Below are 27,817 nucleotides of genomic sequence, written 5' to 3' on the forward strand. Positions count from 1 at the left end.
GGAGTTAATTTGAACTCTACACCTTGCAGCATATCCTACAAACAGCTATATGGTTGCCAGTGCACCACTTTCAATATGACTCCCAGTGTTTGCCTCTGTTGTCAGTGTCAGTAACTCCCCCTGGTACCTGTTGATATCTGGAGTCCCAGTTTTATTAAAACAGGAGCAGGAAATCCCCATGGATCACAGTTTACTGAGCCTGGGGGTACAGACATTATGCCACAGACACTTCTTTTTACTTTCCAGTGACCACATGCTACATTTAATTAGCTCCATCTGACAAAAAGCCCATTTTTGCCATGTTTTGTTACATTTTAGGCTGTGTTTTTTAGTGGTATTTTATGGGAAACTTGTGATAGGCATCAGGAAAAATGATCTTTCCCAAAACATTTATGAAAGTTGGCATTGTAAAGCGAGTCAATGGGATAACTCAGCTTAAGGAAATAAATAGAGTTTTACATCTAATGTAATTGGTATATATTGCAAGTCACTTGCAAAACATATCCTGAGGAATTGTAAACATCATCAAGTATAAGGAGTAACACTGATTAACATTAGTTGTCATTTGTGTGTGCACAATGTAACCCGGCTCTCTATGTTCAAATACTTGCATCTGTTTCCTTCAAAAGTTCTGACAATTGAATATGAGTGGACAATTTTTCATGCTGGACCTTTAATTCATCACACAGTGTATTGAGTTGTATTTTTCTCTTTGAAGCATTTATGTTTTTCTCTTTTTTGCTGCCGTCTTTGACAAGCGAGGAATGTGCTGTTTGTTTAACGCAGGTAGTGACATTCAGGTCCAGGCGGTTGTTCCAGTTAGACGAAACCTGCTCCATCAAGTCGACCGGTGACGTTATGCTCTACTGTACATGGAGGCTCTGCTCTGGTCACACCTTTAGTAAAACCCAGGACTTCCTATCCCTAAGTCATTCCTGGTGCTCATTATTTTAGTTTGTAGCAGGCAGTAATTTCTAATTTTGTTTTCTTTAACTTAAACTTTTAGCCCTTGGGGACATTTCTGGCTATCTTGTGTTTAGGAAAATATTTGTTTATTTGTCCATCTTTAACAATTAATACAACATCTTAAACTAATGACAGTAGTAAATATGCTGATTTTGGCAAGTGAATGAGGCACCAAGTTACACTTAATTCAGATCAAATGAAGTTGCTCTGCTAGAAATAATAGATTATTAGTGTCTCTCAGACAGTTGAGCACACCTGCTCTCAGGTGGACGTGAGCAGCACTATGGGAGATTAAACAGTCATTGTGGTGGACACTTGTGTCAAAGTGATTATAAGCAGTGAACAGCCAGTCTGCTACTTCACATGTTAGGCTAAACTAAATCCTGAAGTTGTCTGTTTTACGTAGACTTGTTGTTTTCTGATGTCAGAATACCCGTGCTTTATTTCAGTACCACTGTTAGGGCACATGCCTTAATGTCATGAAACCTGATGTAAAAATATTTCCCATTTGTTTTCACAAGTCTTTATTTTGGGGCTTGGTCAGTAACACAGACAGAACTTTGCAACAGTCAATATCGATACCAGATCAGTGATATAATGCTTTCACACCAGTACTGGTTTTATACCCAGGAGAGCTACAGTTGATGATTAACTGTGATAAAATGCAGCACATTCCTTCAGGAAAGGAGTCACATCCTTTGGGTGTGTTGGCCTCATGTCTCGCAGGTCAGTCATGCTATCGTGCAGTTCTCTGTAATAATAATGTGTCAGTAGGTTAATACGATGTTCTGGAAATATTTAGCCTCCCTGAAGCTGAAACTAATTGAGTAAAACTGGAAGAAAAGCAAAAAGAAGTGATCTTATCACAATTTCTCTTTTGGTACATTATTAAAAATCTATTCTGCAAAATAGCAGTTTGTATTAATTGCTGATGTGCTTTTGTGCAAATGCTAATAGAAACATCTTCCTGTTGAGAGCCCAGATCTCTGACTACCCTTCTTTCAACAGTAGAAAATCATGACCAGTTTCATTATTTGTAACAATCATAAGGATAAATAGATTTATTTTCAATGGTTATTAAATCAGTCAACTTAAATTATTTAAAAAAACATCAATGCTCTTAAGACTTGGCATAACCTTTCCATTATGACTTTAACTACTGGCTTCATTGGTAGTGTTTGGCCTTTATTTATTTATTTGTTTTGTTTCACTTTTGTGAGTCTGACACCAAAGAAAACTGTAATTTCTACCTTCAGCGCTCCCTGCAGCCTTGAGACTGGCTGACTGGAGAAGGCAGACTGAAATAAGTGGAAAATGCATTTGGATGGAAGAGGTTGTATTAATTAGAGTTTCACAGCGGGCCAAGAACAGCCTCTATTTTGCTTTGATGATTACACATCTCCATTTACATCACTGAAGGAGGGAAATGCAATTAGAGAACCAAGTGCTAGAGCGGGAGAAGAGTTCTGATGGTGTTTTTGTTCTGTGTCCTAAGCTCCCCGTCCTTTTTGAAGACTCAAGGCTGATATGGCACGTGATTAGCAAAGTCGGGAACAGCTAATTTCTGGTCTCTTTGACAAGTAGTAACACCATAACTTTCTGAATCATTCATCCAATCTGTTGTTGGTAAACTCTGAGAGGACGAAACATAAATGATCCCCTTTCAAAGAAAAGTATATCTTCAACAAACTCAGAATAGCAATGCCAGAAACTGATACGTGTGTGTCTGCCACATCAGATGTTTGCGCACGTGCATGTGTTTGCATGTGTCTGTTAACGCAAGTAGCCTGTGAGGTCATACATGTCGGGTTTCGTAGATGGTCATTCATTGTCACAGGAAACTCTTTTGGCCTCTGTCAAGGTTTTTCAGGAGGCCGCGCTTTTCAAAAGGTGGCGAGTTCAGCATGGATCACTGCGTTCAAGCTACTAGGAAGGGTCAGAAGACTCGGATAACCTCTCCTAGAAAGAGGCACAGACCGAAAACAAATGCAGCAAACGGCAGTCAACAAACTCTTTTTGCTGATGAACAGACAGATCCTCCTTCAGACTCTTCTCAGCCCTTGAGGAGAGCAGGTGGAAGTTTTCTCTGTATAAGATGAGAGGCTTGTCAGTTGCACATATTGAAAACAGCAGCTGGGGGCTTTTTGTTCCAGCTGGGCTATCGTGTTTTTTCACTTCTTATTCCCTTTTTTTTGTGTGTAGTTTGTCCCTGTCTGTGACCCGTCTCAACGTGACTATAATATCATGCAATGGGTTTAGTCCCTAATACATGTTTATCTCCATGGGACATAATCAACTATAAATTACATGTGCAGAACGGGGTTAATTCAAGTAGATTATCCTGTGAAAGAGTATCATCAAGTGTCATGGTAAAGTGTCACCTTCTGTCACAGTCTGGAGGAAAACCTTGAGAGGAAGCAGCTGTGCGTGTTGTTTCAATGATAGGGGGCTGTTGAAAGTGGGGCTCTTATGAAGAACATCAGACCCGTCTCTACTTTCATCCTTGCATGGAAATCCAGTGCAGATACAACAGGATGCAGGTAAATAGCAGAGGGAGGAAAAGAAGGAAAACAGAAAATGCCTTCTCAGGGAGGAGGGGTTATTAAAGGGGTGAAATGGAGAAAGGAAGGAGTGGGAGGGAGAGATGCACCGGCTATAATCTGAGTCACATGGCAGATCTTAAAAAGACTGCCTCCCTCTCCTATAATCACGGCATTATAGCTCTTAGGCCAGCACATTAATATCTGTTTCAGTTTAATTCAAATGCAGCAGTAAAATAGGGAAAACACATTTCTCTTGTCCAGTGTGGTCAAAGATTTCTGAGAAAAAGACCAGCAGCAGCCTTTCAGAATGATTCACACTTTGTTTTGCTGCTTGTGGTCTTACATAGTGATGCACGGATTATGTTTAGATGGATGTGACTGACAGGTCACCGCTTCACCGAGACTTCAGCGTGAATCGTTGTTCCACTATCGGATTAGCTTTTCTACCTTCCTGGCTGCCGTTGGTTCATCTGGATGACTTTGTGCAATAACATGGGTGTGGTTCTGAATTAATAGATTCCTCCTTTGACCAGAATTAGTTTCTAAGAAAAAAAAAAACAATAGTGTTCCAGGGTGCATGGGTCATGCAATCAAAATATATTGACTCATACTTCAACCGAGACCTTCTGTGCTTGATTTCAGCATATGTCAGCAGGGTTTCAGAGTGTTGTGAAAAGTTTGGTCATACCTAAATCTGATCTGTCTGAAAGTCATTGTGAAAAGTTAACTTGTGAAATGTGTCTTGAGCCTGTCAGGCTGCATAGACGGGCTAATGGGCAAATAGGAGGAACTCAGAAGTGGTTTGCGATAATTACCACACTTAAAGCAAAACATTTTCTCATTGTGCCGTCTCGTATTGTGATCACTCGATTCACTGACCAAATTATTTTAACAGTCATAGTAAAATGTCATGGCTGTTTGCTATTTTGGCAGATTGGATTACCGAGGGCAGCAGATAGTTTGTGATGACTCTGTCAGTCAAAATGGACAAACAGACAAAGTGTTTTGTACAACCCCCGAGTCAGATGGAAATATCAAATAACCTTGACTTTAGGTTTCCTTGTTTCTTATCTTACAGCCAGAGTAGCAAAGCGGGGACACTCCAAGCCAGCCCTGCATCTTTTCTGGCAGGGCAGGGCAGGTCTCTGCAGGGATTTATCATTCCCACTACAGGCATAAGGGATTTGACATAGGGGTTTTTTTTGTGTGTGTGAGAGAGAGAGAGACAGAGTGAGGGAGAGAGAGAGAGAGAGAGGGAGGGAGATGAGAGCTACAAGAGACAGTGCATGTGGCAGCCATGGCTCAGCTGGTGAGGGGAGAGAATGAGACTGGAACAGATTCATCCCAAGGCTTGTTGTCCTACATGCTTTTACATACACTCTCTCTCGCCGACGTGTCTTCATTTGCTTATTGTTCACATTGTTGGCAGCGTAGCGCTATTTTCAGCCTGTGGGAGATGTTGTCTTCAGCCTAAGCTGACATCAGAAGACATCATAACCTACATGAGTTAGGTGAGAGCAATATCTTTTCCAGATGTCAGACGTCTTCTTGTTGACACTTGTTTTTCTTAGCAGTTCAAATAGAAGTAGGTTTTAATTTGAATATGAAACTGTATCTAAAACACTGTGCTCGCTAACAAACGTACATCTTCTCTATTTGCAAGTATACATTTTCACTGACTCATCCTCAGCTCTCTCCACTCTTTCTTGCTGCCACCGTCACGTGTTGTGTTGTCATGTCGTGTGGCACACATGTGGCAGACATGATGTGATTTGACCATCGAGTGATTCGGTCTCAACACTGTGCTGCAAAAAGAATATCACGTCTTATCGTTATCAGATATGGTGCCTTCATCAAGTCCTTTGAGGATGAGGATGTCCTGCCCCTTTGGAATTCTTTGTCTTTATGTGCTCGTCTCTATTTTAGTGTAAATGAAAAATGGCCTGTCCACGACAGGATTTGCAGTTTTGTTTTTTCCAGTGTCCTGAAACTGTCATCCTCTCCGCAAAGCCTTAAACCTCCAGCTCGAGTTCAGACATTACCTGTTCAGTCGTCCTTCGCAATGTGTGGAAGAAAACTGTTCCAAAAACGAGAGCGTTCACCTTTCAATAAATACTGAGCCACGGATATGACTCTTGTTTTATTATTGTTAATGGATGTTATTGCTAAAGTGAATTCTAACTATGGCCAAAAAATATTTTTAACCACAAAGTCTTCATTGGATTTTATTTGACAATATTTACTTGTTCTTTTCTTATTGCATGCTGATAACTAGCTGTTAGTAGAGGCTTTATCCTTGATCAGTGTGAAAACATTAATGCATCTTTTGCACATTTTGTTCACAATAAGATTCAATTCAGTCAATTCCCTTTTCGGGAATCTGCTATAAAGCAGCTGACCTAAATATAAGATTGTGTGCACACTTATCTTTCTGAATCTTAATCACTGTGAATCAAACGTAGCAGTGTAGATATATATCTGGATTTTTAGGTTAATTCTCAGATGTAGGAATAGAGATCTTTTTTTCATTGTGTTTCTGTTTCACACGAACCAGGAACAGCATGCATGCTATAAACATGGCAGCTTCCAACAGATTTTTATTACTTCTTTAGATATTACTCAACCTTTAGTGTGGTACGAGGTAAACATGTTCCTGTTTGACTATTGTTTGATTAACTAACCAAAATTGGTATTTAGTTTAGCTGACTTGCCTGGACAAGGAAAATACTAAGAAAACAGTCAATAATAACCATTTACAGTGAAGTATTCTGAAATGTTCCTGAGAATATTGTGTGTATTCTGAACATGTAGAAGCCTTCAATCTCACTCTTTACCAACCATGGATTTTTCATGTTGCTTAATTACAATGCACCTTGTCCTATTTAGTACTCTGGACATTATCTCTTTGCAGTCCTAGCACGGTTCATTGATTCACAAGATATTCAATCATCTTCTTGAGTCCTGTACCTTCAGCAAAGGTAAATGGAGCCGTTTCGCGCTGGTTGCTTATTGCTTGTTGCTTATTGCTTTTATGAAGTGATTTATTGCATTTATGTAGTGTGTTTCTCTAAGATCAGAGATAAAACAGGATTCTGGACTGAAACTGTTGTGATCACATGGAAACATATTGCATAAATCATTGTGTATAACTGTACAGGGCACTGCAACTTTAATTCAAGGGTGTGTGTGTTCACACACTGCACATTTTAAGCATTCATGCACTTTTCATGAGTTGTACGTACAGTCTGAATCCTGAGTGCTAAAATAGCTCCCAGCTATTAGCTGTTAAGGTCAGGAAACTTGGTGCATCTTTAAGAAGTATGTATTTTATAATTACACTGTATACAAAGTGAGAGCGGCAACAATAGTTTGTGTAGCACACAATTCAGTTTAATTAAGAATGTTTCCGCTGTCCCACCGGCTGTTTATTTCATCCTAATAAGTAAACAAGACTGAGTACTGTAATAGTGCCAAACCAACAACTTACTTCTGAGTTAACTTCCTTGACCATTACAGTCAGAATTCTGTCCATATTCCACTTGTTTTACAAATGTACATCTCTTAAAAAGAAAAAAAGAAAACCTCAGATTTGGATTCACGGAATGTGATCAGGAGTATATTGGTTTGCTTCTTCCCATGCTAGTCAAACTTGAAAGCAGTTTGATGATGTTTACACAGCTACTGTATGCACACACTTAATGAGATAAGGCCGCGTTACGCTTCAGGAGCAGTTGTTTTTTGTACATTGTAATTAGTACATTAGGTGTATCAGAGCACATTCCTTTTAGGAGAATTTCTTTTGTACTAGTGATTTTCGGATGTTTTATCTTCCATTGGTTGTGCATCCTGTAAAAGAATGCAGTGCCCCCTCCCCGTCTCTCATCTCTGGGCGAAATGGTAATTATGTTGCCAGTTAAGTGCTGGGAAAATGGCTGCTTCAACAGTAACTCATTAATTCACTATAGATTCTGCCCCACAACATGCCTATTGTAGCCAAGTCCTCAGAAAGCTTGGGAATGCAGTTGAGTGGGCTTGGCCTCTTGTTTTATGGCACCATGTGACGTTTTCTGACTGAGTTTTGGTTCAGTGTTGCACAGTTTGTTGAGCAACGTGAAAATTGGAAAAAGGCATTGTCAGTTGTGCGTCAAACATTCAAGATGTCTCCTCAGAGTTCGTGTTTTTGCTTTCACCACCTTGAAATTGAAATGTAGGTGCATTGTGGCAAAAAGAGTCTGCAGTGGTTCATATCTGTACACTGTCTCCAGCAGGACCCTTGCAGCCTATTCTGTGTCTTTGTTTTGCTGTGTGACTGTGTGAGATGTTTGTGTGTTGACAGTGGAGTTTTACCGCTGTCAAGTCTGTCCACAGTCTCACACCAAAATTAATGACAAGAATACCAATATTGTGGTTTGTTAGTATTCACCACAGTCATCATTTAAACTCTTCAGAAATGTGATTCCTTCCCTCAACAACTGCTGTGCTTACTCTGCACCTCATATCAAACTGTGAGAAATCCATGGATAGTTTGTGGTAATATTCGCTGACGACAAGGTTTTACTCATAAAAAAAATAGCAATAAAATGCACAATAAGGATTTAGTGTTGCCCCCAGTTCATCTCAGGGGTTTGAAGATGTGTAGATGTGGCAGGTTTAGTTTTTTGTTTTCGTTCATGGTTTAAGTGTAACTTGAGCCAGTGGTGACTTAACTTTGAGGTCAGAGGTTATTTTGGGTGTTTTAATTAAATGAAATGCAATGAATGTCATTTGGCAGTAAATATATGGTGTTAGCTTTGCAGTTTGTGCTCTTACTGCTAAAAATAGCTTTGTCCAAAAAAAAAAAAAAAGTGCATCATATCTTCTGACCTCTGGTTAACCTGGACAGTCCCCCTCCCTAAATCCCTTTTCTTTACTGTCACTGACACTTACCTGCTTTCTTTTTCTTGAGTCGCGTTATGTGATCGCATTAGCTGTGTTGGTCTGTGGCCATGTTTTCATGTAGTTCTCATCTGTAGTGGACTGGATAAACAGGACAACACAGAGCGGGGCTGCAGCTGCAGGCAGTGGGAAAAGGTGACGGAAACCATTTGGATTTAGAAACAACCAGAGTGAGTGGTGGGCCGGAGCTCCTTATCTCCACATTCCTGTGAAGCGTGTATGTGTGTGAAGGGAGGGGTAGGGTGGGAATGCTGATAGTTGGATGCACGGTGATTGGCTGAACTCAGTTTCAGTGCTGGATCTGTTTATCATTCTCAGTGCCTTGGCTTACAGTTTTTCCACGGACTCTAAAATAAAACAGAATTGTAACGGCTGTGTAGAAAGAATAGTGGAAAAACAAGTCTCTTCTGTGTGTTTTTACATTGTGTAGAACTTCACCCCTCATTTAAACCCCTTCATTTCAGTCCTCATGTACTGATATCTCTGAATAAATCAATCAATCAATAACTGCTGATAACACTGCCTTTTAGATAGCTTGGCTAGGGCAGGAGGGTACATTGCAACTTGTATTTTCAGAACCACATGGCTTGAACTAAACCAAAGAGAAGGATTGTGGGAAAAAACGGAAAGTCAGAATCCCACCAGAAGTTACTGTTCTCCTCTGTGACCTCAACACTTCCCCTCTGTCTCCAGGCAGGGAACAATTAGTGTGGTTGAGCTGGGATGACTTTGCTGCCGGTTAGGCTGCTCGTGAGATGTTAGCCTAGCCTAGTTGTGTGTCTGGGTCAGTGAACAGCTCGCTGCACACCAGCTCTTCGGAGCTTTACTGTGGTCATTGAAAATTGAATTAGATCCCGACCCCGAGCTGTCCGTGAATCTACATATTCAAGTGGAAATCGCTCTGCTGATTTCTCAGATTTGGGGTTTGCTGCAGATCATCATGATCTGATATATTGTGTAGCTTCGAATGAATTAGAAATGAAAGTTCAGTGTACCTCCAGTTGTACTTCTCTGAAATGTTATTTGTATGTGTAGATTTTTGAGTAAATTATGCTCAATATAAATTACCTTGCCAATCTAAGTGAGGTTCTAAATATTGTAATAACCTTGGGTGACATGGGGGTGTAGTGGCATACATTCCAGTGAGAAAGTCTGGGTTTGACTTGGGGGCTTTTATATGCAGGGAATTTTCTCTGTACGTGAATAGGTCTTCTCCCATTTCCCTGGCTTTTCTCTAAATCTAAAGATGCGGTTGTTTCATTAATTGCTTGCTCTAAATTCCCCAAACTATGATTTGGAGCGATTGTTATCCTCTCTGTTTGACTTGCGATTGACCTGCAACCTGTCCAGAGTAGCTGCTCTCTTTTCCCAGATGGGATTTGCTCCACTGACCCTGAGCTGGATAAAGTGGTAAAAAAAAGAGCGATGGTGACTCTAAATATCCCGTTGATGTGAAAGTTGGCGTCAAGTTCTGCCTGTTTGTTTACCATATGTTGGTCCCTTGTTTACCTGTTCAGATTTTACTCTGCCTTCAGCCACTGTCAGCCTGAGCAGTAAAGGATATAAATGGTTGTTAATTTTCATTTTCAGCTTTCATTGTTTTTAAGATTGCCCTTGGATAAGTTTTTTTTTTGTTTGTTTTGAAAATACATGTTATTTGGAATTATTAATTCAATAAGGATGATTGTCAGGTGAATTTCTTTTTTGTCTGTGTGTAAGCAATTTGAGGACACCATCACAAGATTAACCAAGAAGAGTTTCACTCACAAAATCTTTTAGTCATCTGTGTTGATCTGTCTTCACATTAGTGAGGCTTTCGGCTTAGAGCCTGAATTCGTCAGTGAAAAATCGGGAAAAGCCAAAGTTTTAGCGAGCTGTCCTTAGATGGTCATTCCCTTCTTAAAGTGACAGAATCACATGAGGTGAAAGGTCAATCAGGAGAAAAACTAGTCATATTTTGAGTTGGCGTTCTACTGTCATTAAAACAACAAAAAATGAAAGTGAATATGTGGAAGCTCCTTGCTACTTCAATATTACTTTGATCTCTTTGAATATGTTTACAGCATACTTTCAGAGCTGTTACTGCTGACATGAGGGTGCTCTGCACTTTTACATCCCGCCGTCCATTCATCTATCCATCCGTCCGTCTATCCATTTCACTCTGTCTGCTTTCATGAGACAGCAGCAGTAGACTTCAGAGGGAAGCACGGCTCAGATTAACGTTTTAATCCAAAAGCCCAGATTATAGGTTTTGTGTTTTATTCCTACCCTCGCTATTCTAGCAGTGAGTGTGTGTCAGATAATTTCACGTCAGAGGTGTATGTGTGCGCACATCTTGCATGTGGTCTTGAGGAGAAACGCAATAAAGATGTTTCGGGTTTTTTCTCAGAGCTGTGTGATGGAGCAGAGCTGCTTATTGAAACTAATTAACTCAAGTATATTTGAACATGTCAGCACAATAGTACATCACTGCCGACTGAGGCTCGGCATCATCATCCTCACCCTCATCCTCATTGTGGTCGTCATCAGTCTATTGGCTATTTGCCCTCCTCTGCACACCCATGTGTGCTCATGCTTGCAGCCCTCTTTCCTCTCATCACAGGGACGACTCAACCTAAAATAGACTTTTGCTGAGTTCATGTGTTGAAAATAGAAGATGACGTCATGTTTTTGTGTTGATGAGGAACTCGACGTGCACATCAGAGGATTGCGTGGCTCAGTTTAATCTGAAGGAGAGAATAGATTCTTACATTAGTGGCTTCTGCAATGAATGTGTTTGTTGCCTAGACATCTGCCCTCCGGAAAGAGCGTATGTGCATCCTTAATTATGTGTTGTTTGAGTGGTACTGCTGCCTCACTTCATCCTTTGGGGGTCCTGTAAGAGGGCAAATATGGTAACCAGGAAACAATTGCCCCAGTGACAAGCCATGTTGATTCTATAGCTGGTGATTGCGTTTGTGTTGTGACTCTGAGCATTGAGTGTTATAAACTCCGTACTTACTTATCAGTACTAAAAGGTTTTTAATACATAAAGCCACCCATGTTGTTTGTCTGACCAGATCTAAACAAAGGAGCCTTCCACTAGTAACAGAACAGTAGTGCTTTAGTTTTAGTTTGACTGATAATGCAGCCTTTGTTACAGATGTTGTCGGGTGCCCAAATTTCAGCAATGTTCTGACTCGTAGACCATTTCCCAATTGTTCAGTCACCACTCCTAACTATTGGAGGAAGTTATTATTGTCTTTCTTTATGAAAGCTGTAATGATGTCCTGACATGCATAGTTTCCCCAAATTAAGCAGCTACCCAAAATTGTGGATAGCTGAAAAACTCTTTGGGACGATGATTTAAGCTGTGATGTTGCATGAATGCATGTTGGCATTTGTTTTTTTGTTTTTTTTCTTTAAAAAAAAATAGAATCAGGCTTACATAAGTAATTAATAATTGCAATACTGTTTCAGCGTCTTTAAAGACAATTCAAATATCATTAACAAAGAAAAATTGTGAGGGGCAATTCTTTCAGAAAGAGTACATGAGAGAAATAATATTGTTTAGCAGCTGACAGACCGGTCCAAAATAATCATCTATGCCGGAGGAAGTGTTTGGGATTCCTTGAGATAAGATAAGATTTCTCAAGTTATTGAAAATAATTTTCTGTAACGTCAGTGTAGCATTTTCTGAAAATGTGGCGCGATCGGTGTCTTCTGTTGCAGTAGGTGTTGTATTAAGATGGGGTGAGCCATACAGGGAGGGGTTTTCTATAGTTGGTGCAGGGATTGCTCTAGAAGCTGCAGCTATTTCCTGCAAACAGGAAGTGGAGTGTTTTCCTGTGGGTGCTGCGACAGAGTTTGCGTGCATCCTGCCACGGGCTATCAGAGGAGAGCAGACACACTGACCCAAAGCTTGGTCAGGATTTTGCCTGTCAGTTGTCGTCATGCTGAGCCTTGCTGCTGCTACCCCGGTGCTCGGTATATCTTTCCACACCTCTGAATTACTTGATGTGAGAAAAGAATTGTTCTCACTCAGTGGCAGAAAGGTCACAGCTGACCTGGTCTTTCATCTTCACTTCTATACCTCTCCCACGTTTTCATCCCGTGTTTCTCTGAAAAAACAAAACCGGGTCCTCGACCCTGTGTTTGATACACCCACTCTGAGAAGCATTTCCTTGGTTCCAATGAAGAGACGATAAAAGAAAGCAAAGAGGCGGTGAGTGATAGATGACTGGGTAACAGTTTTATTGGTCAGTTGTGGTGTGGAGGCTGTGCTGTCTCTCCTTTGAAACTCCTCTCAGGCCATGACGCTCAAACAGCGACCGCATGGTCACGGCCTCCTTTTCGACTTCCCTCGTAGGTTAATCATTACATTGAATTGAAAAAGAATTATGCTATTTTAGGCTTGTGTTTTCTGTAGTTATCTGCCATTTGTCGTGGTGGACTTTTTAAAAAATAAATAATCCTTTAAGCTTTCCAAATTTTAATGGTATGAAGTAGATTTGAAGTTATTTGATTATATGATTGGATGAGTTTTCCTGTCACAGGTATATAAATAGATCCACATATTGTTGCAGTGTTTGATGCATGAAAGACGTGGTCACTCCAACCATCTTCTGTGCAGCTTTATCCAGTTTAGGGTTGCAGGACACCGACACCAGCTAACAGTACTCAAAGGTGGGGTACCTGGAGGGTCCCTCACGGAGCAAACACACACCCCAATTCCAAACTGCAGGAAATCTGAGGGTCAGCAGTGGCAGGAAACTGGAGTCTGGAGAAAGCCCACACTCTCACAGAGAGAACATTCAAACTCCACAGACAAAAGCCCCGATTTGAGAGTTAGACTGGTGAGAGTGCCAACCACTACACCTCTGTACCACCCCAGATGTTGTCAGTGTGTCAGAAAGTCATGTTTGCTCATGTAAAAACCTGTTGCTTCAGACTGCAGTGAACTTTTGACTGACAAGTATTTCTCTCATTTCTTCTATATCATCATCTCTGTGGCAAAGTACAAGCACTTGATGCCACCTCAACCCTTACTAAGAAGTTGAAAGAAAGGATTCTTGAAGACGTGCAATTCAGAATAAAGTGAACTGATGTTTGAATGAATCTTCAAGAGACAAAGCCAAAAGCATTTCTTTTAGTTTGAAGGTAAACTAGTATTCATTAAAATCCATCATGAATTACACTAACCCTTTGAGGTTGGAACCATGAAATCAATAAGAAGATCGGTCCTGCTTAAAGCTGTTGCACAGGATTCCTTCATCCGTATGTGTGCATGTGCTTGTAGGTGAGACTCAAATGAGGGTCCTGAAGAACATACACGCCTGTCCCGAATCTATTTATCATTTCTTTCTGCAGCAAGACAATATTCTCTGTCTCATCATTCGTTTCAATCCAGTCGGTTCATCAGTTGCCCCAAAGAACTGGATTAGTTTGTGCCTTTGAAGAGTCGAAGTGAGCTGCTGTCGTCTGTACTGGACTGTGTGTTATGGTGGGCCAAGCAGGGCCAAGCCACAGTGGCTGCAGCTTGAACAAAGAGGCCCTGTAGTGTTAGATCATGGCTTGTGTGTGTGTGTGTGTGTGTGTGTGTGTGTGTGTGTGTGCGTGCATGAGCAAGTACACATGTGTGTGTGTGATTTTGATGGCTGTTCTTTGTTTCCCTGCCTTGGGCCTTTGCTGGCCAAATTGCAAGCCTGACTAATATGGATATATAAATACACTAGGCTGCCGTCACTTTGTGCAACATCAAGCGCGCCATTGTTTCACACGACTCTGTGACTTCAGAGATAAACCTCATCCTTTGTTCCCGTCAGTATTCTTATTATTGTTTCCCTCGGCAAAATGAGACACTCTTGTGTTCGTGTTTGCTTTGGCTCGACACGGTCTGTGATCTCTGCTTTCGCATGTATTGGAAACATTACTGGAATAAAATATCTGAAATCTTGACTCTGGAGCTTTCCCGTAAGGTGCATTTTCCCCCTTGAATCACTTGTTTGAAATGAGTTTGATGTCTCTTGATAAATCTGTGGAATTAATCTGTTTTAAGCCCTGTTCCTCTCGGCTTTCAGTCCCGCTGATATCTCCAACTCAATCAGCCAGTCTGTTAAACATCACTTCTCTTTGCAGCGATTAATTGCCACTATAATTTCATCTGGTAAACATAGCTGGAGTCCCAGGAGAGTAAATATTCTGAGCAGCCTAAGAGAAAGATGGCTTCCTTCTCTGTCACAATCCCCAGGGGTTTAAGTTCTTTGTTACAACAATGGATTTCCACCAATTGGATTCCAGAGAGGTTATGTAGGTTAAGGACATGTCCTGTACATCTTTTTCTCAGCTGTGTCCACTTTTTTTTTTGTTTCTTAATATGCAGGGGTAATCTTTTCAAGGAAAACTGTAGAGCCAACTAACTAGTTTCAGTTTAGAAACCACATTCAGTCCAGGTTTAATGTCAATCGAGCCAACCAGTGACATTATAGCGTGATGTTTACCACTTTTTTTTTCTCTCTAGGCTACACTTTAAAGTTCTTACTGTCACTTTCCACATTGCATGATTTCTGCAGCCTTCAGCGTGCGTGCTTTCGCTCACATCCCCTCTCAGCAGGGAGCTGATGCTGATGCAATTTCACTTTGCAAGAATGTAGATGGCTCCAACTGCAACATCTTGCTCTAATTGTCTTTCATTTCTAGGTCTACGTTCCATGAGGCTATACATACAGCTTGACTGAGAATTTTAATTATTCTGTTCTCCCAGTATACATGGGTTGGAGTGTGATTACTGAAATCATGTTGCTTCCTTGACAATAAGTGGCAGTATTTCCTCTTTCAGCTTGTCCATATTATGCCATTTGTAGTTCACCTACGACTTTGCTAACCACTGTTGTTTATAGCTAACTAGCAAGTTGAAACCCCAGAGGCTTGGCAGTGGACAGCATTGCAAATGTGTGCGTTTGTAGAATCAGCTTGCTTCTTCAAATGGAGCTCCCATTCACCTTTTTTTTACGTGCTCTCCAGGTCAGGATTTGTCTCTGGTAGGAGCTTGTAGTATTTACCTTAGTACAGAGTCAAGCTTGTTTTTAGCACACTCACAAAACACACTTACAAAAAAAATTCTGTTTATGTGCTCCACTGGAGGGGGAAAAAAAAAATCTCTGAAGTGCACAGAACAGCAGTTTTTCTTGCTGTATTGGGAAACTAGTTATCTGACCTAATCCCTGCCATATTTTCCCTCATAACCTTTTGCCTCTTCCTAGTACAAGCGTGTTATCTACTTACAGCTGATACACTCACCACTTACTGTAAGCCCTCCTTAGCGTGGCTCATGGTCTGTGTGTGGGTGTGTTTGTGTGGATCTCTGGGATGTTGAAATTCACTGCAAAAGAATGTGTTTATCATTTCTTTTTAAATTAAGCTTTTTAACTACTGACTAACATTTCTTTTCGCATGTGCGTCTGCTGTAAAAATACAACAAAGCATAAAATGAAAGGGTGCTTTTTTTTTGGTTTCACCTGTCACTCTGTAGTTTGATGTACCCTGTCGGTTGTATAAGAGGCCCACAGCCTTGCTCCCCCTTCTCCTTCTCCACCCCCTGCCTATCAGTGCGGCCCACAGTTCAAGGACAAGGCCACCTGCCTGACCGCCCGGTCACATGACCAGCGCACTGTTGTTTTCCACGGAGTAGCCCCCTCTTTCTTTTGCCTGGACTGTTGGGCGAATAAATGGATGAACGGATGGATGAATATATCACAAAACACTTCAGAGGGAATGGATGTGTTTGGGAATGTTAGGGGGAGCCGCGGTTAAATGGGTCAGGTCCCCTCACACAATAGTGCCTTTACTGTGGGAGTCGAAGTGGCAGACAGTAGGAGGGGGGGGTGGGAGTGGTGGTGGTGGGGTACCCTCTGTGCCAATTATGGACATAAATAACATCCACAAAGACCTGGCTTGGAAATTAGGGTCAAAGGGTTAACTGTGTTCTCTCAGGTTCGGGCTAACCGGCTCATTGTCATACAGTACTGCAGAGAGAGAGAGAAGACTGACCGAAAACTTTTTTCCCATTATTTGGACGTCTGTGAATCTGAGCCTGAGGAACTCAAACCACTTCAAACCAGTCAGGGGCAAGCAATCATCTGTGGTCTCTGTTCTCGTTCTTTGGAGCAAACACACCACTCTCCAAATAACCAGAACTCTGAGTTCATGGATGAGCGCAAGTCTTGAAGTACATTCTTTACCAACTGTTGATTGTAATTACTGTCGTACTTCATTTTAGCATGAAAGTTCACCAAATGTATGCCTCTCAAGTTGAATTAGAATTATGTTAAAAAAAAAAAAAAAAGTTCAGATTTACTTGAGAATGGCCTAACAGAAAATTTAATAAATTATAATGTAGTGATCATATTCAGAAACTTTCAGATTTACGGTTACTACTACAAATAATTACACCAATAAATATCTAATAGTGCAGCATATCTGTGTGGATCATTTCCTGCTTTCCCCTGAGGTGAATATAGAGTAGCCAGAAACGGTTTAAATTCCTAATGGTTTATAGAGAAAAACAAAACGCTTAATACTTCAGTGAAAAGCCACAAAGAGATCTCAGGACGCACTCAGCATTCCCCTATAGTCCCAAATAATCCACTTTGTTGTTCAGCACACATGTATCAACCACTGGAATAGATGATACAGTCAGAGCTAGCTTTTAGTGTTGTAATTCAGCGTGGCGCCTGCTGCATTTCCCTTTTCTCTGCCTTTTTTTTTTTTGTTTTGTTTTTTTTTTTTTTCTTTACACCTTTTGCCACAGTTCCTCACTCCAGCTGAGTGGATCAGAACCCAGTGTCATGTCCTGGTTGTCACATCAAGCCATTTTAAACTGGACTGCAGTGTCACTTTAAACATTTACAGATATATCCAAAGCAACAGGTGGGGAGGAATAAGACAGTCATTTGCTACAATTTTGTTTAAGTATGTTGGTTTTTATTTTATTTTATTTTATTTTTAAGAATTCAAACAAATGCAAACATCAGTTCTTGACAACCCAGATTTTTGCGTGCTTCGCTTTGCCACACTGTGTGTTCTGACATGTCAGGAAACACTAGACGCCCTCATCGGGTGGCTGTCGGTCACATGAGCACGGCGGCCCCGCAGTGTGAACCTGCTGCAAACTGTATATTTAGGGTCTGGGAAGGTGATGACACTAATGACCATAATGATGGTAAAGATGATGGGTGAGCCGCTCTGGGGATTAGCCGATGATGAACGGGTGAAGCAGTGAGATTATCACAATGACAGGGTGGATGGATGGCATGGTGTGTTATTTTAAATGTCTGATTATAGAAGGCATTGTAAATGAGCACCCTGGCACGTGTGGCGGTGTTTGTCTTTTCCTTCCCCTTCCACATTGGACCGCACTCAGCACTCTGCCACAGACAGCTGGAGCGTTACTCCCTGCAGGCAGGCAGACAGACAGGACAGCAGTGATGCTTGATCAGCTAGAGGGAAAGCTGTAATTTCGAGCTGGATACATAGCACACTGGGAGTTTGCGCTGTTTGATAAACATTGTGAAGAGCATCCACTTGATCTGATAATAGAAATATTATTTCAATCTGGCTCTCCTTACTGGGAGTGTGATATTCTTCATCGCTCTTGTTGTGGAAGCGTACCTATACGCAGACACATCGAGGCAAATGCATGATGTTATAAATAAATGTGAGAGCAAAATATTGCAGCCAAGAATAATTTTTAATCCATTATAGTGGGATTGTGGAGCAGCTAAACAGTGTAGTGGCTGCAGCCTTCCCCTGTAATCCAGCATGGAATAATATAGAAATGTTTAGTCTTTACTCATGCTGCTGTCATTCAAAATCTTAGTCATGCAAATGAGCTGGAGAGCTTTATAGCTCACAGCCAAACAACCGCTCAACTACTGAGGAGGTAGCATGAAAACGCTGGCAGTATTTTTTTTTTCTACACACTTCATTAAAATTGAAATATAGATCAAGTTGTGTGCTGCTTTCTCAAGCTCTGACAAAATGTATGCTCTATGAGATTGAAAAAAGAAGGGTGCTCTGACCACTTCTTACACTTGCTTCAGTCTCGCAACGTATTGAAGAACGTTCCCATAACGTCACAAAACAATCACCTGAATGGTCTGAACAGTCTTGCCCTGTGCCTGCTAGAATAGCTCCACCAAAATGAAAACGTCACATGTCTAATGTACAAGATTCCGCTTGGACACATGTAGCTGATTAACTGACTTCAGGATACTGATCATTTCCCTCCTGGGTCTTCTGTTGCAGAGTGCGGCGATGGAGGAAACCGTCATATGGGAACAGCACACAGTGACCCTTCACAGGGTAAGTCTTCACGGTCTTTAATCCATTCTATCTCCCCCTTTTTTTTTCCTTCTTCATTTGTCTTTTCCCTGCTCTTGTCTGTCTCCGGCATCCCGGTCCTGTACTACATCTTGCGTGTTCTTCACTTTTCCCTCCCGGTTCCTTTCCATCCTCTGCCCATCCATGTCTCCTTTTCTCTCCTGGTGCTGAGAGGCCCAGCTGGAGCAGCAGGATGTGTGCTCGAGAAACAATAGTCAGGGAACCCAGATGGCAGGAAACAAGGCAAAGGAAGACAAAAATCAGCACTCGCTTCCCTACGACTTCATTTCACTTCCTTCCTGTTGGCAGCATACCCGTCTTCTCACTGCAGCAGAAAGACCATCATTGTTTTGATACCTTAACTTCTCAGGATTAGTAGCTATTGTATGTTCCATCATCGAATGACCCTGTTGCACCATCAGAATTATCTTGTCAAGTTACATGAACACGTCGGACGATTCCAAGCTTGATTCTTTCCAGGGAGAAGGGTCCTACTTATCGTTCTGATGTGTAGTGAATTTCTGAATGCACTTTTCTTTGAGATTGTAAAGTCAAGATACTTGATGCCGCTGTGTCATAGTATTGTGTAGAGCACCTGTCTAGACTGGTCCAGTCTCTGTAATCTAATTAGTAGCGGCTTTATCGAGGCTAAAGGAGCGGCCCAGCGTGACCCACGCTACTCAGCTCTCCTGTATTGTTGTGGTTGTAAGATTAGCCATTTACATCACATGGCTCGCTCCCTCGGGAAGCCAAAAGCAAAGCGGTCCTCACAAGTTCCAAGGGAGCTTTTCAGAAAATTTGCAAACACTTGAATACAGTAATTTCCCTAAACTTTTAAACCCTTTCTTCAACAGTTTTTCTTTTTTTTTTCTCTTTTTTTCTAAGTAGACTGAAAAGAGCCTATTAACTGTTAACATGCTTACAGCAAATCCTTGCACAACTCTAATGTCTTTGCCATTTTTGCTGTATCAGTCAGTGTGTATTTCTGTGTGTATAGGCCCCAGGATTTGGGTTTGGCATTGCTATCTCAGGTGGGAGAGACAACCCTCATTTCCAGAGTGGAGAGACATCCATCGTGATTTCCGATGTGTTGAAAGGAGGTCCTGCCGAGGGGCTTCTGCAGTAAGTGTGTTTCAGAGCATTTGTCAGAAAATTAAGATCATGAAAAGTGCAGCTTTTTATATTTCATTTACGCCTGTAACACACAGAGAAACGTTTATAACTGGATGTGTTGTACGTGTGTTTTGGTTGAAGCAAGATTTTTTATTTTTTTTATGTGGGATTAAATCATGACACACCCAGCTGGGAGGATGTTTGTAATTGTTGCCTCATTCTTTTCTTTTCTTTTTTTTCCAAGTGTAAACTCTCAGTTATTTAGACCAGTGATTCCTAGCGTCTGTCTAAAAAAGAAAAAAGCGTGTACAAAGAGAGTTTAGTAGAAGTCAGCATGATTGAAGCGATGGACAAACAAAGCTGAATGCGTCTGTCGCGGTGGAAAAACTAGTGAATGAAAGTTTGAAAGTGTGGAAGCAGAAGCTGCACCAGTTCACCAAGCACTCCGAGACATTACATCTCTTAATGAATTGTTCATTTACTTTATTCTCCAGGGAAAATGATCGAGTGGTGATGGTCAATGCCGTTTCTATGGACAATGTAGAACATGCCTATGCTGTACAGCAACTACGCAAGAGTGGAAAAAATGCAAAGATAGTAAGTTGGACACAGCCAAGATGTCTGCGATGTTGCAGATCGATCATTTCTCTGAATGACTGCTGCATTTTTTTTGTGTTTTACTTCAGACTATTCGAAGGAAACGGAAAGTACAGATCCCAGTTTCGCGGCCGGGCGACAGGGAGACGATGTCGGAGCACGAAGAAGACAGCGATGACGAAGATGGCTACGAGCACCGTGGCGGCCAAAGTGCCTACGGAGGTGCAAGCGGGGGCACTGGCCGGCGTCCCGAGCGCGAGCGGAGCAGCAGTGGGCGAAGGGATCACAGTGCCTCACGGGAGAGGAGTGTCTCACCGCGCTCTGACCGCCGATCACAAGCCTCGTCCGCTCCGCCCAGGCCGTCCAAGGTCACGCTCGTGAAGTCTCGCAAAAATGAAGGTGGGCAATGAAGTGTGAAAGCATTAATGTTTCTACACAATCATAAAAAAAAAATCAAGCAAAAGAAGTTCAATTTCACTTCATACCGTTGCTTGTGTTTAGTCAGTACTCACGAAAGAAGTTAATGGTAACTTTTAAACAATGTAGTTTTAATACAGTTTTTTGCTGTGATTTATAAGCAGAATATGGACTGCGGCTGGCCAGCCACATCTTTGTGAAAGATATTTCTCCTGAGAGCCTTGCTGCCAGAGATGGAAACATCCAGGAAGGCGATGTCGTTCTAAAGGTGAGAAAAACGTTCAGGTATCATACAAACTGGCTTCAGCTCTGTCCTATGCTGAGCATATGTTAAGAGGTGAATTATTTGTAAAAGAAACATTGGTACATAACTAAAAGTGTAATTGTTTGACTTAAGTAATCTGACAAAAATGTTAGTTAAAAGACAGAATGACTGTTTCTGTTTTGCTTGCTGAAAGTTTTTTACTACTGCAGGGTTATAATTTATGAGCTGCTGAAAGTGGTTTTCAGAATGATGTTACAATCCATTAGTGTGGCAGCTTACTAGTAGACATGCCCCACATTCTTTTGTTCTGTACTTTTTGTTTCTTTTGTTCTTTTAGTCAATAAATCCTCCTTCGCTCCAAAGAAAAACAGATCAACTTCAACAGTCAGTTCTACTGAGTTTAAGATTTTAAGTAAACCGTTTTGACAGGCCAAGATCCAACATACCATGCTATATAAACGTTTTTTATTGAGTGTAGTTCAAGCTTGGGTAGCCAGCCTGCAGTGTGGGCTGCAGGGAACCTGTCAGCAGTCCACATATTAATCCCTAAAAATAGCGCTGTTCACCACAGAGGTCCGCCTTCCTCTGCGCATTGAAGACTCGTTTCTTGTCTTGATATTCTCCCGGCAGATCAATGGCACCGTCACAGAGAACCTATCGCTGATAGACGCCAAGAAGCTGATTGAGAGGTCAAAGGGCAAGCTGAAGATGGTAGTGCAAAGAGATGAACGAGCCACACTGCTCAACATTCCTGACCTTGATGACAGCATCCCGTCAGCCAATAACTCCGACCGAGATGGTGAGATCGCCGCTCTGTTGTTGGATGCAGCTTCATTTTTTTTTTTTTTTTTTAAATGATTAGAGTATCGTGAGAAGTGATTACCAGGACTGTGGCTGTTACTCTTGTTTATTTTGTTCTTTGATGAAATGCTAATATATTCCCAATTGAATTTTCACAGACATTTCAGAGATTCATTCACTGACATCAGATCATTCAAATCGATCTCACGGGAGAGGAAGTCGATCGCGATCGCCCGACAGGCCGGAAATTTCAGACCATCTCCGTCACTCACCTCGACAGATCAGCAATGGCAGGTGGGCAAAGTGCACACACACACACACACACACACACACATTTGACAGTTGAAATGTGGTGGCGGTGCGACTCCCCCGTCACACATGACACAGTTATGCCTCCACAGGCGTATATCATGCTCACACCCACAGGTGAGCGGGTGCTCAGGAACCACCTCACACTTCTATTACATAAATCAGGAGATGAAGACACAACATGCATAAACCATCTCACACACACACACACACACACACACACACACACACACACACTCCCCGGAGACATCAATGACTTCTAGTAACGACTGGGACCTGGAGAGGAGATGAGGGATTGGCCCGTGTCCTCTTGCATTAAGGTTTTGTTTTGAAAGTGCAAAGATGCATTTATTGCTCACTTCAAAAACCCCTTTTGTGTCATTGTCCACATGAAAAACACATTTAATAAGTGCTATCTGCAGATAAGTTTGTTGTATTATCTGTTTCGTGTCTCTGTCCTCCCCTTCGCTCTTCCTTTCTTGCAGCTAGCAGGTTCCAGTAAGTCGCAGCTCTTATTTAGAGGCTGCACGGCTTCTTTTAGTTGATGCATAGACAGGAAAAGAGTGCTTACAGAAGGCATGCAGGCAGTTTTTTTAGCCAATAAGAATTGAGCTTTCAGTTAGAGTTAAAGTGAATTAATTAGACATGTTGGTCTCTGATTTTGTCATTGGCTGCAATGAGAAAAGGTTGGTTATGTTATTGATCTTGGAAGATCGTTGATAGTTGTTTATTCTTTAATATTCTGATTTAATGAGTTGGTGTGTTTTAGCACTTTGTAGACTATAACAAATTGAATCATAAATCAATCAAGAAAAAATGAAGATATAATTATAAAAATATCTTTTTTAAAATTAAGTTTAAAAGAATCAAACAGAAATAATGTGGAAAAAATACTTGGAACTATGAAAAGTACAGAATGAGAATGAGTATTGAAATTAGACAGACAACTGTTGACCTGAAAAATATCAACAATTTAATGCACAGCAATTTAAGATATTTATGAAGTGATTTGAGTTCATGTCGTGGTGTATATTTTTGCTTTTTTGTGCTCATATTGTTACAGTTACATTGTTAGTTATTGGATTTGTTATAGTTGTAAAAGTAACAACATAGAACTGCTCTGAAACTGCAACATCTAAAAAATGTCATCAGTGTTTAAGCTTAAAGGAATACTCCGAAGATTTTGGACCCACGCCCTTTCCCTATCATTTACAAAGTGAGATAAGCTCATAAATACCTTTTTTGTGTCTGTGCGTCCAGTGGCTTGATCCCAGCTGTTAGCATCGTAGTTAGCTTAGCTGAACTGCGGGAGGTGAAGAGGAGACAGAGCTGAACTGACGAAAGTGGGCAAAATACTCCTTCCAGTGGTCCAGGGGGCGGCGTATTAGCACGTGAAGTAAATCCGAATGGTTATAAAACATTTTAAAAGGCGTGTTTTCCTTTTCAATCAGTTAAAATAACGTTTTGATACACACAGATCTGCACAAGCATAGTGCTCCACGGAAGGATATACTGGCGCACAGTCTGACTCAGCGGCTGAGTCTATGGCTTCTACTGCTGTGCTCCGGTATATCCTTCCGCGGAGCACTGCACATGCGCAGGTCTGTGTGGATCAAAACGTTATTTTAACCGATTGAAAAGGAAAACACGTCTTTTAAAATGTTTTATAACCATTCAGATTTACTTCACGTGCTAATACGCCGTCCCCTGGACCACTGGAAGGAGTATTTTGCCCACTTTCGTCAGTCCGGCTCTGTCTCCTCTTCACCTCCCGCAGTTAAGCTAAGCTAACTACGATGCTAACAGCTGGGATCCATCCACTGGACGCACAGACACAAAAGGGTATTTATGAGCTTATCTCACTTTGTAAATGATAGGGAAAGGGTGTGGGTCCAAAATCTTCAGGGTATTCCTTTAAGCAGAGGGAAATGACAATATAATGTATGTTCTTGGTTATAAGTAGAGTTTTGTAAAATACATGTTAAAATTCAGTGTCGTGAAAGTTATTAAATAGAAACTCATGAATATTATGTACAAAACTTTGTCAATATTGAAGGTGAAATCACTAATATGAGATCTAAATTTAAGATTCAAATAATAAAGCATGGTCTTCAAGTTGCTGTAAGCCATGTGGCTCTGTTGTTGCTGTGAGATAATACAGTAGCTGACTGTGCTGCTTGTATAAATGATTTCGTCTTTCGTCAGTCGTGTAATATAAGCAGATTAACACTGAGAACGTGGAGTATTGATCACATGCTGCTTTACCTCAGACTGAGGAGTAACTGGACCCCTTTAGATGCACGATGGAAGCAGTTTCACTCCTTTACAGAATGATTCCGATGCCACTGAATGCACCAATTGGAATGAATGTGTCTGTTTGAAGCACTTATCAACTGCAGTACTGAGGTGGTTGTTTCTCTGGTCAGTTATAAATGTATTTTAAATTTTTTTTTTTTTCTTATCTGTTCAACAAACGACTTGTTATAGCAGGAGCTGCACCTGCTCTGTCGTGTGGTTTTCGTTCAGCAAGTTATTGAGTCAGACTACTACTCGACTGTGACGCGAGGGAATGTTTTTACTATCTGTCAGTTTAGGTGGAGTCAAAGGAATTTGACATACTTCCCACAGTGCTTTGCCCCAAGCCAGATGGTTAGTTGAATGTGATTGGTTGTAGTGCTTTGGGGCATTACGTTTCTCCAGGACGCAATGCTGGTCTCGGCCTTTTTTTGATAGAACAGATCATGAGGAACGGCCTCCACCCAGCGTCTCTCTGAACTTGAGTGTTTGTTGTAACAAGACAAGAAAACTTGTATGTGAAGGGATTCAGAAACGTCTTTTTAACGAGCGCCATGGTTCATTTGACAGACTCATTCATGTGAGTATTTCATTTTCTATTGTTGTATTGAGGTTGCTCATGTGATTTTTTTTTAAGAGCCTGTTTTTCACATATATAAAATTGTTGTATTGGATGCTTTCTTTGTGTTTGAAAAAGCTGCGGTATATCGATTCAGTTGTTCGTGTTCTGTAAATATTTCAAGCTTGTAAATGGATCTGTAACTATGAGGATTTCATTGCATCTGGGTAGTCTTGTTGTGCCGCATACATCTCTTCTGGTCTTGTTTTCTTTTTTCCCCAGTGTCACATTTAGTTGCTCTGATTTGCTTTTACTTACATTACAAAACCAGGATTTAACAGAAGCTTCTGTCAAACGGTATTTGTCAGAGCGGTACTTTTTTTCTGCATTGTTCTCTGGCAAAGAACGGCAAATTTAGGCCACTTGCTCTCTTTCTCCCTCCTCAGCCCCCCCCCCCCTCCCTTTTCACACTTATTTATTCAGAACACACATGCACACACACACATCCATCTTTCTCCTTTTGGTTTTTATTCCAATGATACATTCCTCATTTAACTTTTTCTCTCAAAAACCGCTTCTTCATATTGGCCTCTGACATCCTACCATAAAACTAAAGTGAAACATTTGAAAGGGATTGTAAGTTTGGACCGCAGCAGCACAACTAAGTCATTTGCATGTGAAAGAATCTACAATGCATTGTATCTTGTATCTGGCTTTTTTCAGTGCCTGTACCCTGCATTTCCCCCCACATTGTATGTTTTTATACAGCATGAGCAGAAATGGAGGACGGGCTTGAGAGAAACTGTGCAGTCTGAGCCGGTGGCACAGGCTGCACCTTCACTCTTGTACAAAAGCCTCTGGATACGGCTCAAGTACTGTGCCAGCAGGCAGTCATGTGATCAGACTGGAATTCCACCATTGTTTTAAGCAGCAGAGCCCTCTCTCCCCTGTTCGACATCTCTCTCTCTCTCTCTCTCTCTCACTCTCTCTCACACACACACACACACACACACACACACACACACACACACACACACACACACACACACACACACACACACACAATTCCCCTATTTATTTTCTTCACGTTAAACAGGATCTTGGACTGAAAACCATCCCAACCCTGGAGTTTATGATGGGAGCCTGAGCTGAGTCTGATTTTTCTTTTTCCGCCTGTGTGCTTTTACTGGCAACGTCAGTAAATGTGCAGTGAGATGCGAGTTGCTATCCAACCACTCCCCCTCCCAAAAAAAAAAAGAAGCAATATAGTTAAGAATGCATAAACTCTGTCTCCTCTCATTAAGTTTTATCAGTTTCTGGTTGGAGTAATGTTTGTTACTGACGTGTCGTTTCCACCATGCAGCCCAAAAAGAGACAGAACTTCACCCATCAAAAAGTCACAACATGAAACAATGAGTGTGCAGAGCTGCGCATCCGTTTTTTAATTGCTCATTGTCTTTTCATTCAAATTCTTTGTCCATGTGGGTTTGTGACGTAGTCCTTGCTCCATGCTGTTTCCTGTTGGCTTTGCCGTTGTCGTGGTAACATCAGCACAGGACGCAGCTACTACAAAACACAGGACGCAGCACGTCACCCCCAGACGGCAAACGCTGCAGTCATCTCGGGAATGTTTGAATATAAACTTCCAGTTTCAAACCGTCATTGCTTACAGCTTTGACATTTTGTGCGGACAGAATTTCCACGGGTTATTTCTTCTGCTTTTCAGCCTCCGAGGTCGAGATGAGGAGCGTGTGTCCAAACCAGGGGCCATGTCCACGCCGGTGAAAACCTCCGACGATGGCGTCTTGTCACAAGCCAGCGACCAGGCCAGCTCCAGAGATGACAAACAGTTACCCCCGCTGCCTGGTAAAGAGCGTCGACCTGCCATGGATCATGTCTAGTACACTTTAAGCTGTAATTCTGCTCGAGGGGAACGTTAATCCAAAAAGAATAACATGTGGCACTTCTAAAAACCCTTCATCTTGACTGCTGTTTATCTAAAGACTACTGGAAATATACTTTCAACAGTGGAATTTGCAGATCATCCAATGACCCACTAACAGATGAATAAATGCAACTGAATATCTCTTCTTCTTTGCACCTGTTAGTGGGCGGAGTTTGTGAAAATGGCCTCAAAAATTATGTGTTGTGTAACAAAATATATTGGCAAGAGTTGATAGTTTGATTGGTTTACTTGGTCTGGGCGTCCCCAAAACTGCAGCTCTTGTGGGGATTTGGTCGTCGTGGTCAGTCAGTATCATTAGTGGTCCAAGACAGGAAGTTGTTGGTTTTTGATTTCAAGGCTCGTTGATGCATATGGGGCGCATATGGTTGGCTTGTTTGCTCCAGTTCAGCAGATACACCACTGTCGCTCAGGTATTTGAATAAGCAGTACATCTGTGGACCTTCTCAGTATAATACAATATAAAATCTCATGCTTGCCATATTTTATGAAACCGCGCCCATCTTCCCGTCAGACCTGTGTTGCTGCAGGCGCTTTCATCCCCGCAGTTAGTTTCACTTACTCAGCCTGACGCTGACACGGCTCCTTTTTCTTTAACACGCTAAGTAATCCAGGTAGAGTATTTTTGGGTGTTTTTTTTTTTTTTTTTTATCAGTGTGTGTAGGAATGTGAGATGCTTATCTGGTGTGTTTGTC

The 27,817-nt window shown here is 41.5% G+C and overlaps 1 protein-coding gene across 9 annotated transcripts in view; it reads left to right on the forward strand.

Annotated features, from left to right (window-relative positions):
* The window catches only part of tjp1a (tight junction protein 1a), a 94,116-nt gene that overhangs the window by 48,009 nt on the left and 18,290 nt on the right, over positions 1-27,817 (forward strand). For all 9 annotated transcript variants that reach the window (XM_030094354.1, XM_030094366.1, XM_030094374.1 and 6 more), the window contains 8 exons: positions 18,729-18,785; positions 19,801-19,925; positions 20,411-20,513; positions 20,603-20,912; positions 21,095-21,198; positions 21,826-21,994; positions 22,155-22,290; positions 26,886-27,025. In XM_030094354.1, coding sequence (XP_029950214.1) covers positions 18,729-18,785; positions 19,801-19,925; positions 20,411-20,513; positions 20,603-20,912; positions 21,095-21,198; positions 21,826-21,994; positions 22,155-22,290; positions 26,886-27,025 — 1,144 coding nt within the window. The remainder of the gene's footprint in view (positions 1-18,728; positions 18,786-19,800; positions 19,926-20,410; positions 20,514-20,602; positions 20,913-21,094; positions 21,199-21,825; positions 21,995-22,154; positions 22,291-26,885; positions 27,026-27,817) is intronic.

This window comes from Salarias fasciatus, chromosome 1 (genome assembly GCF_902148845.1).
Source record: "Salarias fasciatus chromosome 1, fSalaFa1.1, whole genome shotgun sequence".
NCBI lineage: Eukaryota > Metazoa > Chordata > Actinopteri > Blenniiformes > Blenniidae > Salarias > Salarias fasciatus.